Source organism: Channa argus, chromosome 3 (assembly GCF_033026475.1).
Source record: "Channa argus isolate prfri chromosome 3, Channa argus male v1.0, whole genome shotgun sequence".
Lineage (NCBI taxonomy): Eukaryota > Metazoa > Chordata > Actinopteri > Anabantiformes > Channidae > Channa > Channa argus.
The window spans coordinates 23445469-23464069 of NC_090199.1; the positions used below are offsets into that span (position 1 = coordinate 23445469).

General features: G+C 39.1%; 2 protein-coding genes across 3 annotated transcripts; one reads left to right on the forward strand and one right to left on the reverse strand.

The window, feature by feature from the left end:
• Positions 1–229: 229 nt before the first annotated feature.
• LOC137123833 (probable ATP-dependent RNA helicase DDX17) lies at positions 230–7694 on the forward strand. Of its 2 annotated transcripts, none has more exons than XM_067498102.1 (13): positions 230–372; positions 907–1066; positions 1154–1250; positions 1495–1628; positions 1905–1970; positions 2066–2207; positions 2603–2763; positions 2878–3050; positions 3536–3646; positions 3760–3821; positions 4188–4247; positions 6330–6563; positions 6692–7694. In XM_067498102.1, exons 1-13 carry the CDS (start codon positions 320–322, stop codon positions 7183–7185), a joined length of 1947 nt encoding a protein of 648 aa, XP_067354203.1. In that variant the 5' UTR covers positions 230–319; the 3' UTR covers positions 7186–7694. The 2 variants fall into 2 exon arrangements, with proteins under 2 accessions (XP_067354203.1, XP_067354204.1); XM_067498103.1 differs by lacking the exon at positions 230–372 and adding an exon at positions 641–754.
• An 816-nt stretch (positions 7695–8510) lies between these two features.
• Positions 8511–18340, reverse strand: LOC137123834 (ADP-ribosylation factor-binding protein GGA1-like). The gene is made up of 17 exons (XM_067498104.1): positions 18214–18340; positions 17409–17493; positions 16215–16290; positions 16041–16139; positions 15600–15723; positions 14521–14621; positions 14297–14377; positions 13679–13816; positions 13516–13597; positions 13223–13333; positions 12987–13130; positions 12608–12651; positions 12213–12403; positions 11828–12042; positions 11530–11699; positions 11258–11368; positions 8511–10795 (listed from the first exon to the last, which is right to left on the reverse strand). Exons 1-17 carry the CDS (start codon positions 18257–18259, stop codon positions 10685–10687), a joined length of 1929 nt encoding a protein of 642 aa, XP_067354205.1. The 5' UTR covers positions 18260–18340; the 3' UTR covers positions 8511–10684.
• Positions 18341–18601: the final 261 nt, after the last annotated feature.

An 18601-nucleotide genomic window follows, 5' to 3' on the forward strand; every position in this document is an offset into this window, starting at 1 on the left:
CGTGCGTAGTGACGTTCTGCCAAAACAACGATACGTAAAACCCGAGTTACGCCCCAGTAGTAGGCAGCGAGAGAAAGAGCGAAGTCGTGAAGCTGTTTGACTATGTGACGCATCCAACAATTGTTTATCAACATACCTATTTATGCGTAGTTATGTATGCACACAGATAGACTGTCATTGGATTTTAGGCTTTTCGGTTTTTTTGCAGATTATTAAAGCGCAGAACGCAAACAACCCGGGGGAAACACTTAGGTTGGCGTCACAACGTTATAGCAGGGACGATAACTGTTAGTAAGTTAACCTTTTTATTTTCGCCACAATGAGAGGTGGTTCTTCCTATGGAGACAGAGACAGGGACCGTGGACGAGACAGGTATGTTTTAGTTCACGTGTGGAAACGATGCACACACGTTAACAGAAGAATAAGTGTTGTTTAGCGTTACAGATGAAAATAAGTTTGCGTTAGGGCCATGGCTGTTTAGACACAAGTATTTTCTCCCTGCACTAGTAGGCCGATTATAGCAGCACCAAAGCTAAAAGGCAGCGTCTCTCTTAATGTTGCGTGTGCTTTTGCGGTAAACACTGCACTAACCTACAGATTACAGGTTGTTTGTACAAATGTAACTTTAAGCTAAAGTTGACCTAAGGCGACGACAGGACCTTTGTCAAAGTCAGACTCAAAACGTAGCATTAAGCTTATGCGCTTCGGGACGTCCCCTGTAACTGCCGTTATGAATATGATGGCGGCGCTAAAAGTGAGAAAACGGATTAATCAAATTAGTTCATCTCAGGAATTTACATATGAAATGTCATATCCAAGTCGTCGAAAGAAATAATCACAGACCATTATTGCCACTATTATTGATGATTCCTCAGTGCGTTGTCATTTTTGACTTTAATTTGTTAGACCACGGTTTGGAGCCATGAGTGGTCGCAGTGGACCCCCACCAATGAAGTTTGGGAATCCAGGTGAGCGTCTCCGCAAGAAGAGGTGGAATTTGGACGAGCTGCCAAAATTTGAGAAGAACTTCTACACTGAACACCCTGAGGTCCAGCGCATGAATCAGGTAAATCTTACATCTGATATAATAATATCAATATCATAATATTATTTACTAACTGTGCCTGCATGTGTGTTTTGCTGTCATACCTAGTATGAATTGGAAGAATTTCACAGAAAGAAGGAGATCACCATCAGAGGCTCTGGTGCGCCAAGAGCGATCACTGCTTTTCACCAGGCGCAGTTTCCCCGTTAGTAAACCACACAGTACACGTACCACAGTGTTCACAGCTAATACCAGAGAACCATTAAGCATGTACAATATATTATTCATTCACTAGTTCCAGAATGTCAACATGGCATTTTTTTGTTTGTTTTAGAAGTCAACTGTGTAAAACATTCAGACATAAAATATAACTAGTCTTAATAAGCAGTGGTAATGTTTGTAAAATGTTTCTTACACTGCAAAGATTTTCTATTTCCTTCTTTTGGCAGAATATGTGATAGATGTGCTGGTGCAACAGAACTTTAAGGAACCCACAGCTATCCAGTCTCAGGGTTTCCCAGTGGCCCTGAGTGGTAGGGACATGGTGGGCATTGCTCAGACTGGCTCTGGAAAAACACTGGCTGTAAGGATAGTACTAATTTCATAATAAGTTTGTATATCATATTTTAGAATATGGGGAAAGACCATATATACATCACAGGAGAAATACCCTGTAAAGTCAAAAACAATTGCAAACCATGAACAGTAGTAGCACTGCAGAAGGACAGGGTTGATGATTTAAGTGAGATTAATTAAGTCATTAATTGGATGTTAATCCGACAAATTAACTGGTTTGCCTGTATTCCTGTTGCACAATATTTTAACGATTTGGCCTTTTGTGCCTCTTTGTTCCCTGCAGTATCTCCTTCCCGCTATAGTTCACATCAACCATCAACCCTATCTGGAGAGAGGAGATGGTCCGATTGTAAGTGGCAATGCAAAAACATTTCACTGTATTAGAAAAAGTGTTTTTAACTAAATTGTGCAATTGCACAAACAATCGCTCTTCCCTTTTTTCAGTGCCTGGTGCTTGCCCCTACCAGAGAGCTGGCACAGCAGGTTCAACAGGTTGCCTGTGACTATGGCAAGTCTTCCCGTATCAAAAGCACCTGTGTGTATGGTGGGGCACCAAAAGGACCACAGATTCGAGATCTCGAGAGGGGTGTGTATGCATTTTTTGATTCTCAAATTTGATGTGGTGAACTTAAGTGACTTGGAAAATGTCTCTTATTGCTGGTGGCTGTGTTATTCCCATATTGTTCAAATAAAATATGTTTATTCACTGATAAAAACAGATGTATCTGCACATATGTAAATGATCTACACACCAGTCTAGAGCTGACTGTGATGTTTCGCTTCCACAGCTGCTACTTGGTTTTTCAACTCACTGCATTTTAATGTAATGTGGGTCCATATGTTAATACAATAATTGTTGGACTGCTCACACATAAAGTTTTGTACATGAACCAACAACTGTGTACAATTCTCATTGAGTGAAATATTCTTCCTCAGCACCTAATAGTTTTTTTTTGACCTGCTGGTTTTATATGCTTGTAGGTGTTGAGATCTGCATCGCCACACCTGGTCGCCTCATTGACTTCTTAGAGTCAGGGAAGACTAACCTGCGGCGCTGCACCTACCTAGTTTTGGATGAGGCCGATCGCATGCTGGATATGGGGTTTGAGCCACAGATTCGCAAGATAGTTGAACAAATAAGGGTAGGACAATGGCTTGGTTACCATCACTATGACATTTAAACAGATTATCTTTATTTATTGATTAAGTGTTTGCTGTTAAATTCCGTGTACATTTTCTCTTTATTTGTCACTCAGCCTGACAGACAAACCCTGATGTGGAGTGCAACCTGGCCGAAGGAGGTTCGGCAGCTTGCTGAGGACTTCCTGAGGGACTACATCCAGATTAATATTGGCGCTCTTGAGCTCAGTGCTAACCACAACATCTTGCAGATTGTTGATGTCTGCATTGAGACTGAAAAGGATCACAAGTAAGGATACCAAGCGGGAAAATATCTGACCTCAAATTACACTATATTTTTACCATCAACACCAACTGCTATACTAGTGTTATAACATGAACTGATACTTGTCTGTTGATGCTTGGTCTACTGAACTGAACTTCACAAATATAGAAAGCACAAAATTACAATGACAAGATGAAGTCTGTGAAGCCTCTGGAGTTACCTTGTTTTCTGCAGTCAGATGAGGATGTCATGTATTTGATAGAGATCTACAATGTCCTGTCCTTTGTTGTTATTGAATAAACCTATGAATATTTGTGAAATTGTGAAACTATTTCAGTTTTCATTTAGCAAATAGTTTGCATCCCATGTGAAGTACTATAATTCCCTTCTCTGAGTAAGTCTGCATCAACGTTTAGATGTATCGAGGAAGAAGTATAATTCTGCGTTTAGTTAGTTTAATTTCTGCCATAGTTGAAATTGAGAGCGGTATTATTGATGTCTGTCTACAGGCTTATTCAGCTGATGGAGGAAATTATGGCTGAAAAGGAAAACAAAACCATCATCTTTGTGGAGACCAAGAAGCGTTGTGATGATCTTACAAGGAGAATGAGACGGGACGGGTGAGGAGTTAAGTCTTTTGGCAGTAGTTCCAATATGAATTATGCAGATACTTGATAGAATGTATTCACAGTTCACTACTCTTGTCACTTGAAATTGGTTTTGTGTTTTCTAGATGGCCAGCAATGTGCATTCATGGAGACAAGAGCCAGCCAGAAAGAGACTGGGTACTTACAGGCAAGAATACTTCAAATACTATCCTATCACTTCCTTTTCCTGGTTGTAGATAATTTTCTCACTTTAACCGGCTTTCATCTGTCATGGGTGAAGGGCCATTGAACGACATAAAATATTAAAATCGTTTATTTTCACATCCATAAAAGGTATTACTTTTAAAGCTACTCGTTCAGCTCTTGGATGCCAGTTTTATTTTTAAATTATTAATGGTGTGTGTATCAATGCCAAAACCTTTGAGCTCAGGTTTGACTTTGCTCTTGCACATCCATGTCGGTTTGCACTCAAATGCTTACGTACAAACTGAGAAGCTCTCAAAATTTAGTAGCACTTTATCCAAACTGATGTTTTTTTTTTTTAATTCGACAGAGTTTCGAAGTGGCAAAGCTCCTATACTGATTGCTACAGATGTTGCCTCTCGTGGTCTGGGTATGTCTCCTCACATGTGCAGTTGATGCTGCATATTATTGTCTCGTTTCTGCATTTTACCTGTAATCATTTTTCTGTAAATAATAGTATATTGTAGATATTATTATAACAGTAGTTAAATAGTCACAATGTGTTTAAATACAACTAGACTTGACCAGTAGTTATGTATTCTATAAAGGCAGACTTGAAAAAACATTTTATTAGTGTATAATTTATACATGACACATATAAATCAATAATTAATGAATTAATTCTTACAGAATGTTCTTAATTATTTTCAGGTGCCATTGTGAATTTTATTTATATATTCATTTCACATTAGGGGGTTTCCATAATATGTGGCAATGCTTTTACCCAAAATGTGAAAACACACAGAAGTTATAGTAGTTTTGTGTAATAATATCCACACTGTATATTGAAGGACCCCTTATTTAAAAAATGATTACGTCCAAGATGGAGGCTGCGGGCCTTCTGGTCCACTGGGTTTATTGTCTGTTTCTTGTTACTGCAGTAAAAAAGCTTCCTTCAACCGGGGCTCTTTGGCACACTGCCTGAACAGAGGGCTGTGTGGGACAGATACTCCTGCGCACCTTTCTTATGTCTCCTTAATGGTGTCAGTGCAAATTCACTGTAGATGTTGTTACATTACACCTTTCTTCACGTGTAAAATAATACATTATGTAGTTTTATTCCATTGATATCATTCTGCAAAATGGTATATCTTTCTGTTTTGCAGATATATTTAAATAGAACAGTGACAGCTGAATTGCCTCATTTCATTAGCTACATCAGAAGACAAAGATGAATAGTCTGACATCTCATTAGACAAATTTGAGAAGGGGGGATAAGTGGAGTGTCTTTGACTTGCCAAAATTCCTATGACCGTATTGTTCTTTTCTCCCCTCTTCTCCTCTCAGGGTTTGGCAGCACATGGCAGCTGTAACAGTCTGTGCTGCTGTCACTGCCCCCCTCAGTCACGTTAAAGTAGAAGCTCAGTTAGTTTTAGAAGGATTAAAGCCCCTCTTATTCATCTTGGGTAACTAAGATCCCCCCTGCCCAGTATTGTCAGACTTTGAAAATCCAACGAGCCTTCCTTGGGAGCAGCCTGAGGTACCTGTATGTCTGCCCATCGGTGCGTCCCAAAAAGCAGACAGACAGGGGAGAGAGAATTAGACGGGCTCGTCTGGATCCAGTCCTGGCCAGGGTCTGAGGATGGTCCTGCAATGCAGCGAGAGAGCAAGAGAACCAGTCGTTGTGTGTGTGTCTCATGAGGTTAAACGGTTCTGCTCCCGTCTGACGTTGCTGGTGTGCGCAGAAGGTGAGGGATGAATCCTGTCTCCCTCCCCCTCAGTTCCTCACAATGAACCAGAACTGATCAGGGGGGACTGGCTACCTTTGTAGAAACAACATGAAGGGGGTAAGTACCGCACCGCCCCTTTCTCCTAACTCCTTCATGAGCTCATTATATATTCAGGTACTTCTATCCTGTTCATATTGTAGTCAGAGTATAGCATAGTTTTATCCTGGCACACCTTATTTTGTTACGTTTTGGTCAATGAAGGGGTTTCCCTCTGCCACGATGGAGGGGAAAATGGAGACTTGTTAGTCAGCAGTGCTGTCAGAGCCCCACGTCTTCTGTAATGAGAAACAGACTCCTTGCGTTCACACATTTTGACCAGTAATCCGCTTGGTGTGAACATTACAACCTAAACGTGGTTTCTTCACGTCAGCATCATGCTCCCTAAATATGAAATGAGCACGAAACTCTGAAATCAAGTTCGGTATTAACTGTATTTGATTTAAATGAGTTATAAAGGTTTTACACTGAAATAAAACCTTGGATATGTGGATTTTTTGCATGGTGTCTGATAACGCAGGTAAGTTTATTCAGATCTTTATTCCTAATCTAATATAAACAGTATCTTCTTTACAGTACAAAGTGAAAACACAATTAGAATGTATTTATATAACAGTATAAGAGTAAAAGTGATCAATGTTTTCTCCAGAAACCTTTTCCCTTCTTGAGATTATCATCCTTTTCCTTTCCCCATGCTGTAAAACCAATCATTCTTTATCCAAAAGATGTGGAAGACATCAAGTTTGTGATCAACTATGACTATCCCAGTTCCTCTGAGGATTACGTCCATCGTATTGGACGTACAGCCCGCAGTACCAACAAGGGCACTGCTTACACCTTCTTCACCCCAGGGAACCTGCGGCAGGCACGTGACCTTGTCCGGGTGTTGGAAGAAGCCCGGCAGGCCATAAACCCTAAACTGCTTCAGCTCGTGGACTCAGGCCGCGGTGGAGGAGGTGGTAAGAGGGAGTTCTTAAGGTTTTCAACTTAACCTATGACTGTATCACAGTACAAGGAAAGAGGAACATTTTTCAGGGGATCTGCAGTTTAAATATTTCTTACATTTTACATTTGTTGTTTGTTACAGGTGGCAGAATGCGTTACCGTGGCAGCAGCTCTAACAACCCAAACCTGATGTACCAAGACGAGTGTGATCGGCGCATGCGCTCTGGTGGAGGTGGAGGAAGCAAAGACGGCCGCAGTGGCTTCAGCCGTGACAGCCGCAACAGCCGTGATGGAGACCGGTCCACATCCTCTTCTTCATACAGGGACAGAAGTCAGGATCACAGAAACAACTACAGCTCTGGTTCAGATCAGTACCAGAGCTACAGCAGCAGCGGGGGCTACAACTCTCGCAGTGGCAGCCAGTCTAGTGGCAGTGGGGGTGTTCAGGATCAGTCAGGCCAACCACAGGGTCAGTTTGTTCAGCCTCCTCCTCCTCCACCTTCAGGGGGGCCACAGCCCCTGATGGCACAGCAGTTTGTTCCACCCCAGCCCCCACTCTTGGGCTTCATGGGGCAACCACCCTATCCTTTTACCTCTCCGCCCCCTCCTCCCCAAGGCCCTCCACCTCGGAAATAGAACTACAAGAAAGAAGCACAGAGTTAATGTGTTCTACTTAGTGTGCTCACAGCCTAACTATTTTATTCAACAAAGGCATTTATCAGAGGAGGTTTGGTATTATCTCTGGTATGTACCTTTTATTAAAACCATGGTGTGAATTTGAAATTTTCCTATGCAAAAAAGAAATGGGATGTTTTACCCTTCAGTATTTTTTCAATGTATATTGTCACCCACTTCTCATACAGTTGCTCTCAGTCATGTACAATGGAGGAACACGTTTTTGTCAAACACTACCATGGTAGATTTTTTTAGCTGTTGTCCCCTCACTAGTTTAGACTGTATAATTTGTTTGGATAGAATGAAAACTAGAATATACTGAGGCCTCAGTGTTTAGCGGTTTTGAAGTGGTTTATCATGGATACCATCACATTCCAGTCATGTCTTGCTCTAGCTTTGTATGTTGCCTTATTACTGGCTTCCACCACATCATTCAACTCTGTCCTATTAAAACTTAACCTCTGACTGTCTTTAGACTTTAAGTATTGTATTTGGTTTGTTATTCAAAATGCATCTACATTTATAATTATTCTTGTTTTAATACCATGGAGCCACCATGTGAAGATTTCGAAAAATGATTTTCTTGCATACTGTTTAATTTTTTTCTTTTCCTGTAGCATGTTAGAACTGATTATGGAACTTTTAACTCAAACATTCAGTCAGAACAGTTAATGCAGCAAAATTCTCATGAAAATCATTGACTAAATTGCAGATTGTTTTCTTTTATCTACTTTCTACTGAAGAATTTCTTATTAAATGAATGATTCAAAGCTACAATTTTTTCAAATTATTTAGACATTCCCCTATACAAATCACTTTATTTGCCTTAAATACACATTTGCAGTACATTCTGAATTTGTATCCAGCACTATGTACATACGTTGACTGCACTGGTAAACATACACAATGGCATAAAATGACATGAACACTTAGGAAAAGACAGTTTCCCTCCCTCAGAAATATTCCTAGATAGGCCTTTTCTCTCACACTGTTCTAGTTGCTGAAACATCTTGATGTCTAGAATTAATAAAAAAAAAAAATCTGGTTCCAGTTTAACTGACAAATAGTTTGGGTTACTGTCCAAACGTAGTTCATATGGATGGTCCAGTCTTTTACATTCTGAAGCTGAAGTGGCTTACTGCAGTAGTGACCTCTCAAATCTAAATATACAGGTCATTGAATGGGAAGCAGAAGACTTTGTACCATTGCTGTGAGCATATCTCAATGAATATTCAACCCAGACATGAAATGGCTCATGCTTTGCATTTTCCTGATTCTGGAAAATGCAGTTGGTACATTGTGTTTCACTTTAATAAGTGCAGATAGGATGGGCAAATCGCAGACAACTTGCTCAAAACCTTTGACCTCGATTAATTTGAATATCCACTGATTAATACTCTTCCAGTCACAGAATGTGCTACTTTACACAGAGTTTGTTCTCAAACTTCTCCAATGCATAGTTTACAACAAAGCATGCTGGGAGCAAAATCAATAATTGACATTCTGCTTGAGCAATGAAAGGGTGTTACTACTATTTTGTGTGATTATTGCTTTTTCACCCTACACAATTTAGAAGTGCAACTGTATCAAATGACAAAAAGCTTAGATCACATTCAGATGAAATAGCCTATACAAATGGTAATAGCACTGTATGCTGACCAGCTTAATCTGCCGTAATACATCAAGTTTAATGTTTGGTTTGAAGAGAGTTAATAAATTAATCATGTTTATTCTGTGGGTAATTCTTAAATTGATTCCTAATGATCCTTAGCTGAATCTACAGTAGCTACACAGATTTGGAGTTGCACATTTAGTGAAGTTAATCTTCCTCAAAATGTGTTTTCATTTTTATGACTCTAGTAAGTGATCACAGACCTGTGCTCCTGTGAATTTAAGGATGATTATGTAACATTGGATTTGTTATTTGTTTCACAAACTCTTTTCCAACTAAGAAAATAAAAGTGAAAAAAGAAGCAGAGATCAAACTGGTCATTTGTATACATACATAGATACATACATATTTAGCAAAAGAAAAGTAAACGTTTTATGTCAGGCACATGTGGTAGAATCAAACGACGTCAGTCACGTCAACTCAGGACTTCACATGTCCCTCTTTGGGTCAATCAACAGTAGCAAGGCAGCAAATAAGAAAAGACTACACACTGAAAGGGAATGGTGTCCTGTGCAAATTTAAAAAAAAAAAAAAAAAGTGCGTGGAAGATCTGGTTGTGTGACAAATCTCCATATCAAGATCCCATGTAATTCAATGATCCCAATCTCTTGAAAACAAAGAAAAGTGCAGAAATAAAAAGTTTATATTTTAAAGGCGCTCAGATTTAGCGCCCTTCCTTCATAGTTAAAGGCATTTTTTTACATGTCATAATAGAAAAAGCACAGACATAAATGGTAGAAATTACAAATTGCTATATTTCATTTAGCTACTAAAATTCTAGACTTGCGCTTATTCACCATCACCATCAAACAGGATCACCGTTAGAACACCTGTGCTTTTTTCCTAATATGACAAATCAAAATGTCTGCTGTGAAACGGGCCTACTGTCACAGCTTATGTACACACACCACCAATTTTTCCAAAACAAAACATACACCAATTAATCACGTACGCGCCCTGCATAATGTGGTTCACTCTATTTGTTTACTCTTACAACAATATTTGTTTAATTGTTTCACAATGAACTGTCTACATAGGGTCAAAAGTGTGTAATGATTTCTGTATTTGGACCATCACTGGATAGTAAATCATTTCAAATCTGATAAGTAATCAAGTAAAATGGCATCCATTCAACATCAGTTTAAATAAAGTGGGTTTTTGGCTTTTGGTAAGATTGTAGCACTTTTCACATATTGCTTTAAGCACTTTACAGAGAAACTACTGGTGAACTGAAAGAAAATCCTGATTTTTTTGCAGCCTCACGTGTTGTACTCAAAAGAAACACTAGACATGCAAAATGTCACAATACTTGAATCCCAAGATAGGAATGCATGAGATACTTGCTTAGATTAAGTGTGTGTTAAAAAAAAAAAAAAATGTCAGACACCAGCTGTATCATGTAATTCATATGAAATGGGACTAGCAGGGAAAAAAAATTTAGACAAACACACATTGAATTTTCAGGGAGGCTCAACATTTTTCCCCAAAAATCACTACTTTGAAGCAATGTATTTGACAGGTTGCTTTGCATGAGTGTGTTGGAGTGAGTGTTGAAGGAAAAAAGTGACTACAAAACACAGGGAGGTAATCTAATAAGGACAGGAAAGCTGTGAAGGAAGGCACACGGTCCAAGCTGGTTCCCACAACTGGTCTCATGTCAGTTTGTGTTACCAAACCAGAAACCACTGAAGTGTAAAGAGGCTGTTTTGCCACTGCCACTGAGGGGCAACTTTCGACATAAATGTAAATGAAGCAGCAGATCCGACGACAGGAGGGTGGTCCTTCTCACTAAAGGTTCCCCCAAGTGTTTGGAGGAGGGAACTGGTCAACGTCACCAGATTCATCATGAGATTTGTCGCCCAAGTTGAATGTTAATTTGTATCGCAAACGTACCTTTTCCTATAACACGGGGAAAAAAAAGAAAAAGGTTTTACATTTTTTTTCTTGCATAGTTTACATCTATATTTGTCTGCTAGTTATCCTCTTTGTCATCATTGATGATGCATTGCTACATTTGTTTCGTGTATTACTGCAACTGTCAATCAGTGATATATTAAGATATATTATTTAACTATGTTGTCTTGGGCAAGATACAACAAAACATGGGAACTGCTCATAAAACAGAATTCTATTGTGCTAGTAGTACTTTTAGTAGTACTTTTTTGCAGTTTTAAAAAGTATAAAATAAAATGCATACACAGACCAATTCACTGGGACCGGGATACATTTCAATGCACTCAATTAATTTACAGATGCTTCCAAATGTATTTTTTTTAAATAAAGTTGGATTTTTTAAATTATTTCATCAAATTACTTTTATAAAGTGAGATTTCATTTATTCATGTGACAAGTGAAGGCTACCTTCTGAGGGTTAGCGAGTAGCAGAATCTGTATGATGGCAGCTGGAGGCAGGATGGGATTGAAGGGTGGGAGTTCAGTGCTAGAAGGAGGCTGCAACTTTACTTTCATGACCTAACATACACCCAATCACACATGAAGAAAAAAAAAAAAAAAACATACCAGAAAGATAAACATGCAAATAATTTAATATAGTTTTGAATTGATTTTATGTTAAAAATGTCATGAGCATAGATAGCAGTAGCAGTAGATAGCAATAGATAACACGAACCCACCTTGGGTACAGCTGCCTGAAAGCGGATGTTGGTAACAGGAACAGGGGCCGAGGACAACATGGAGATAATTACTACCAGCACATCAGGCCGTGATGGTGGACACTCGCAAGCAAAGGTAAATAAAACTCGGAGGCTGTGTTTGTCAAATACAGTCACTGGTAATAAGCTGCCTGAAATATATGAAGAGATGCAAAGAGAAAACCAAAACACAATATGATATAGAGAAATAAAAGAGAAAACTGTGTCTGTAACTACAACCAATGTCATTGTTGGGTCTGGAGCTGCTGCTTGTGCTTACTAGGTTTGATTGATTCCAGGGGCACAGTAACATCAGACAAGGAGATGTTTTCACAGGGGTCAGTGGGAAATGAGCCTTTTTCAGCAGCAAGATTGAGATTGGTGAGGAGGAGGGTGTCGGGCTGGATTGCCGTACTTGGAGCAGGTCTAGAAATGTTGCTAGACTTAGTCTGAAGCTCTCTTAAAGGGACTTTGGATTGAGGCTGGAGTTTATCCCTGCACCGAGAAGACAAGTTACATGGTAATTGGATGCGCACCAAAGATAAAATATTAAACACATACATCCCCTGAACAAGTGCTACTACTATGTATTATATTACACTTTGGGTGGATGAAAAGTTAGTGGATTTATTCCATGCACATCTTCAACATCTCATTTCACTTACCATTTCACCTGCTGGCTTTTTGGAGGTAGAGACTGTTGTAACAGTGTCTTCCCCAGCAAGTCCAGCTCTTCCATGGCTTTAGGAGGAGCACAGGAGCCACCTGCTGGTGGAGTGTGCTCTGTTTGAACAACAGCTGGTTGTAACACTGCAGCTGGCACTGATGCAACAAACGATTCCATGCCATCAGCAGACTGACAAAACATTAAAAAGAGTTAAAGTTTATTTTTTAATACCAGATATGGGAGCACAAGTTGTAGAAAGCTCCAGTTTGTAGGATTTATGCGCTTATACCAAATTATTAGTAGCAAAAATATTGGGTGGTGCCAAAGTAAAAACTTTCACATTCTATTAATATGGAACTATGAACATGAACACAATTACTATGTAACTGGCACCTGAAAGGTGGTCTGGGAGTGGCTGTTTTCCGTAACATTCAGCCCTAGAAAACAGAAACAACAAAAGGTTAATTAAATTTAAAATCCAGTTTTCAGGGTTATACTAAGTACAATGTAATACAAATTTTACATTTTCCAAATGGAGAATAATTTTTATGCCAGAGTTTGTGAGATGTTCGGCTAAATGATAACAAATGGGGCTGGCTTTGTTGGGATTACGCCAACTGTGTTCTGGTTTTCCGTCCAACCACCAGGATGCTAGACGAAATTAGGTGCATTTGTTTTTTGCAGACTACAGCCAGTTTATACTCCTGGCTTCAATCGTGTAAGCTTTTTGAAAATGTTCCCACATTTTAAAACCAGATTCATCAGTACTTACCCAAAGACATGAGCTCATCATCTAAAAGGCTTATGCCCATGTTCTGAGTCAGGGTCTGTAGATCGGAGGGCTCTGGATTGGATGGGTAAGTGTTAGCCGATGCATTAAGTCCCATCAGGTCTACTAAAACTGAAGTATTGTTGCCTAATTTGAAAAGAGAACACCCATTTATGATCTGATACAGTAGTTCACAGAGACATTTGGTCAAGCAGTGACCTTGAAACAGAAGCACCTACCTGATTGGGAGGATGTGATTAAGCCATCTTTTGTCACCTCTTCTCCCTTTACCATCTGCCTATACTGATTGATGACCTGTGTCAAGCTGTCATTGGCCTGTAAAATATCCGCTGTAAGCAGAAAATTAATTAATTAAATAATGAGCAAAACCAAAATGATTTTTTTTGGTCTTGCAATAAACACACACACACACACACACACACACACACACACAAAAACACATTTCATAATATTTTTTTTCTGGCTTCATAAAATATAACATACTGCATTGACATGACATCAATACACTTACCTAAGGCTTCGTCGCTATCCTCTGTATCGCTCGCTAACCGGAACAATGTAGGCCTCATCTTTTCACAGCGCTGATAAAGATCCTGCAAATAAAAACATCCAAAAAAAATTTATTAAAAGTTTTGTGAGCGTTAACAACAGAACTATGAGACTGTACTACTAACCTTAATGAGCTCCTGGTTGCTCTGGGAGCAGCTCTCCTTGCTGTAACCCTCCAGCATCTGGCTCAGCAGGCTGACACTCTCTTTCACCTCTTGGATTGCGTTCACTCGCTTTGAAACCTTCTCCACACGCTTTTGGTCCTAGGAAGAAGACTGACAGGATGTCACTGGACCCAGGATTTATAAAAATAATCTAAAAAAAATGTGCTTTTTTTTCTCTTTGACAGAGTGTGCGACAATAGGAGGGGTAATTTGGGTATATAACATAAATAGCGTAACTGCAATTGATTTCTTCGTATGTTGCAACTATGAAATGTTGCAACTATGAATCTCACAATTTCAAATCATGCTCATTAATGTTTTTGACTTTGGGAACAACTCTAGTTTTTTTTTTTCCAAGGCCAAGAAATAATACACAAAATTGTAATATTATCACTTTATGAAGAATGTATTGCAAGACTGCCCTTTTAGACTTTGGACGTTTGTTTTCTTGCAATAATATGTTCATGCTACACCACCAGATGTGTAACCTTTGTCTTTTTTACTTTTACTTTATACAAATGCATCCTGTTGAAACCACATGTTGCAGAACTTATTTGGTTAACAAAACAAATGACTCACCTCCTGGACCATTTCCTTAATGAGTTTGTTAGCTGCTCTGAGATCTTCTGGGTGGGTACTGTTCAGTAAGCGAGACAGCATCTACAAAAACAGGACAGGCCAGAAATGGATTTTAAACAGTGTAGTAAATAACTTTCCCTGGAGGATTTGATTTTCATAGATAAGTATTGTTATAAGTCATTCTTTTTGGGATCCTATGTGGTAGTGCGATTTATACATCCTACCTTGGATTTCTCCTCATCCTCAAATACCGCACTTTTAGCTCTGGGTGGAGGGGGTGGTAGGGGTTTTTCATCAGGAAGTATTGGATCCTGCTTGACAATGCCTGAAAGAGAGCATTTACACCAACTTACTCCTGTAGGAATACAACTGCACAGCTCCTATTTGGTTTACACTGTTTACACTGTATTCTGCCAGAATTGCAACGTGCAGTAATTATTAAAATAATTGAAAAAAGTCATTTGATTAAATTTAAATCTATATCGAAACTATACAGACACCACAAACTAATACAGTACAGATATGGAATATACAAAACCCTACAGAAGTTTTGGATCAACTCTAGTAACCTGAAATACTTTCAGCAAACCATGCTTGTGGCTCATCGTTATAAAAAGAAGAACTGAAAGTACTTTGTACAGAACATGATATGTTAAGACTAAAAAAATAATGGGAACCAAAATAAGTCTTCTTTTCTTTTCAGCTGTTCCCATTCAGGGGTCACTACAGTGAATCATGTGCCTCCATCTAACCCTGTCCTCTGCATCCTCTTCTCTCACACCAACTAACTTCATGTACTCTCTCACTACATCCACAAATCTCCTCTTTGGTCTTCCTCTAGACCTCCTACCTGGCAGCTCCAACCTCAGCATCATTCTACCGATATATTCACAGTCTCTCCTCTGAACATGTCCAAAACCACCTCAATCTGGCCTCTCTGACTTTATCTCCAAAACATCTAACATGAGCTGTGGCTCATGAACTATGGCTAAGCTTCATTTCTCTGTTTTCCAGAGCAGCCCTCCACCTTAATAGATCTTCCTTCACCTGCTCCCTTCTCTTACTACAAATCACAATGTCATCTGCAAACATCATACAAAATATGTAAAAGTATGAGCACTTAAAAAAAAACAAAAAACAAACAAACATACAAAAGGTAAAGCACACATTAATTAGTCATGATGTTATTAATTTATGGTAGAATGCATCAGACTAGCACTGTAATCATAAAGAGAACAAGCTGCTAAAACACTCTGAACTGAATTGATGGTTATATACGTTCTCACTCTTGTGGAGCCCCCACCCTGTTTTTTCAGCATCTGATAGGCTTCTGCTATCTTGGTCTCATCTGGCAGCCTCACCGTCCAGCTGTACATGATTTCTAAAACCTTCTTCTTCACTGGCTCTGGAGCTCGGGCACCCAAATACTGCAGGGAGAGAGGTTAGTAACAATTATTCTTTTAAATTAGTAAATTTAGCACAAAGGCTTTTTGTGATACATAGACATGTATGTACATAATTATTCTCATGGTCAGAAACTACCTGACTCCATCCAACAGACTGAAAGCTTAAATACAACATATATTTTCCGGGTTTTTCACCAGATTTTCTCTTAGGACTATGCAGTGTAATGCAGGATATAATTATTTTCATTAGGTAGTAAACTCACATAAAAAGAAGTCATAAAACGACAGATAGAGTGTAGCCAAACTGGTATGACAGCATAAAGGATAAAAGACATTACCTTGGGTGAAACCACCTTGATGAGCTCATTGAGAAAGCGAAACTTTCCCACTTCACTGTGAAATCGCTTCCCACAGTTCTGCATGCATGTCTCAAGAACCTGGGAATTATTTAGCATTTGTTAGTTTTACATTTGTGCAAACAAGCAGACATCTTCCGGGTCATTTACACTTACTGTAAGTGCCTGCATAGCCTCCCACTCCTGAGGAGACTGGATTTTGTGAGACAGAAGCCTGGTTGCAAGTTGGGGACTAATGAGAGTTGAGGGAGAAAAAAAACAACACCAACACCACTTTAAACCCAATTCCTCTCTTTGTCTCTCTCTCTCTCAGATACACACAATGTTACAATATGTAGAGGGTTTTGTGCTGTGTACTCTGAAAGTCAACTTTATACTTAATTACCTGGTTGTAAGGCTGAGTTATTTTTGCTATCCATTAAACTCCTATTACAAGGTGATTTTATCTAGAAAGGTCAAGAAATTGTTTGAAAAAATGCCAATCACGATTTCTAAGAATGTCATTTCTTCTTTTGTCCAATAAAACACACAAAAGAATATTCACAAATTGATGTAAACAAAAAGAAATATGAATATGAAACATAAAATATGCTATACAAACACCTTGTACAAACATTCTTGTAAAATCTGTAACAAAATACACTAGTCAGCAACAACATCAACACTGGTGGTAATAATATCATGGAGGTCAAGGGCCAGCATGAGCATTTTGAGCATTCTGCAGCTGCACAGCCCAATATAACAGCATAGTGTGATAAACTGTGTGCCATCTTGCTAAAAATACACAATGCTCAATTAAAAGCGCAAACAAAAACAACAACAACAAAAAAAGAAATTGTCAAAACGTTCCACTACATGTGCCACTTCAAATCTTTTACTCAAGTAAATGTACTTAACAGCTTATCTACATTGTACCTATAGTACACAAGTAGTAGTACTCCACTAAGAAAAAATATAGTTTAAATAATACTGGTAATACTAGTAATAATAGCAAAACATGTACAGTGCTTAATAAAAATATAATCACAGTTGGTAAAGGTGGAGCTGAACCACTTTATGTGCTGTAAGGTGGTAAAGCCACAATAAAACATCAACATTTATATACTTATATAAAAGTGTTCTAAACCACCACATGGAATTAAAGTTGTGGCTGACTGGTGTATTACTGAAGTAAAAAACAAAAAAGAGGTGAAAATGAGAAATGCTTTATGAACAGCTGTGAAACAGCTGATGAAAGCCAGACATGACTTGAGTGACAGCAGCAATAGCACTGATTAATATCTGAGCTTTGTTACATTCCACAGCTGCACTGAAAAGGTGTGATATTCATTATCATCATCTTCTTCTCACCCTTCTGGTTCATTGTTGAGCTGATCACAAAATCCCTTGATACTGTCCCAGTCAGTCTCCTTATTCAGAGGGTTTGTGGCCCCGTCTGTGTAAAAATGTATACACATTATTAAAGAATTCTGTATCTGCCTGATAAAAACTTTAAAACTGACATTACAAACACAACAAATCATGAGCCTTTGGACACTTTTTATTTAACGTTGTTCTGTATAGACTAGCAAAGTCTGTCCAACCTCTCAATTGTGACATCAACCATTCAAGTAGGTAGGATTGACAGGAGTACAGCTGAGACATTAATCTCATTTTGTCTGACTAAATGCCAGCAACTGTACCCTCTTTTGCAAGCCACTTCTCTGTTTTGGAGTGTTTTTGCAAATGACAATGTAGCTATCGGTCACATGAGACTCGACGGTTCCTGGTTTGGGGTTCGTTCAACCGGCTGGTGTCAGGAAACAGTCAGCAGCTAACTAGCTACTTGGTTTTGTTAGCATTTAACTAGACATTGCCTGAATTCTTACATTTAAATGCCACGTCTGTGTCAGTAATCTTAAGGTGTTAACAGCAACTTATACTTAAAGTCAAAATGCAAGACGATTCCTTATCTGACAGATTGTTGTCTCGTCGTCAATTGCACCTTGATTTGATTACATTCGATCTCTCGACTAAAAAAAAAAAAAAAACGTTGCCCCAAAGATTACTGTGAACGACGGTAGAAAATCCAAAGCGTGTACCTATCCCTAAACAGTGCTTCTTTCGCAGGTTTACGTTGAAATTTAATGTAATATTGTAATGTATGATGACTTACTGATGCGAGACTGCAGGGTAGCCTCATCTGGAGGCGCCGCCGCCATCTTTCGGGAATTCTTAAAAAGTGGTCACTATCGCGTGATACTTGTAACATCTCGCGTCAACTGCCGTGATGGCACCGGCTCTGTAGCTCCCTCAGTTGGGCGAGAGGAGAAACAGTGAGGAGACAGTCGGTTTGCAGCAGGGAGGTCTGCCAGATATTCAATCATTGCGACTGGGATGTCTAGTCGGTGGTGCTGAGCGGCTTTTTTCAATTTCAGATGTTCGGGATGTGTTTTTCGCCGTCTAGGTTACATTTGTTTTTACAACGAAGGCGTCATGAGTAGCGCGCGATACAGACTTTATTATTCGGTGTTTTAACAGCCGCCGCAGTCACTGCATCACCA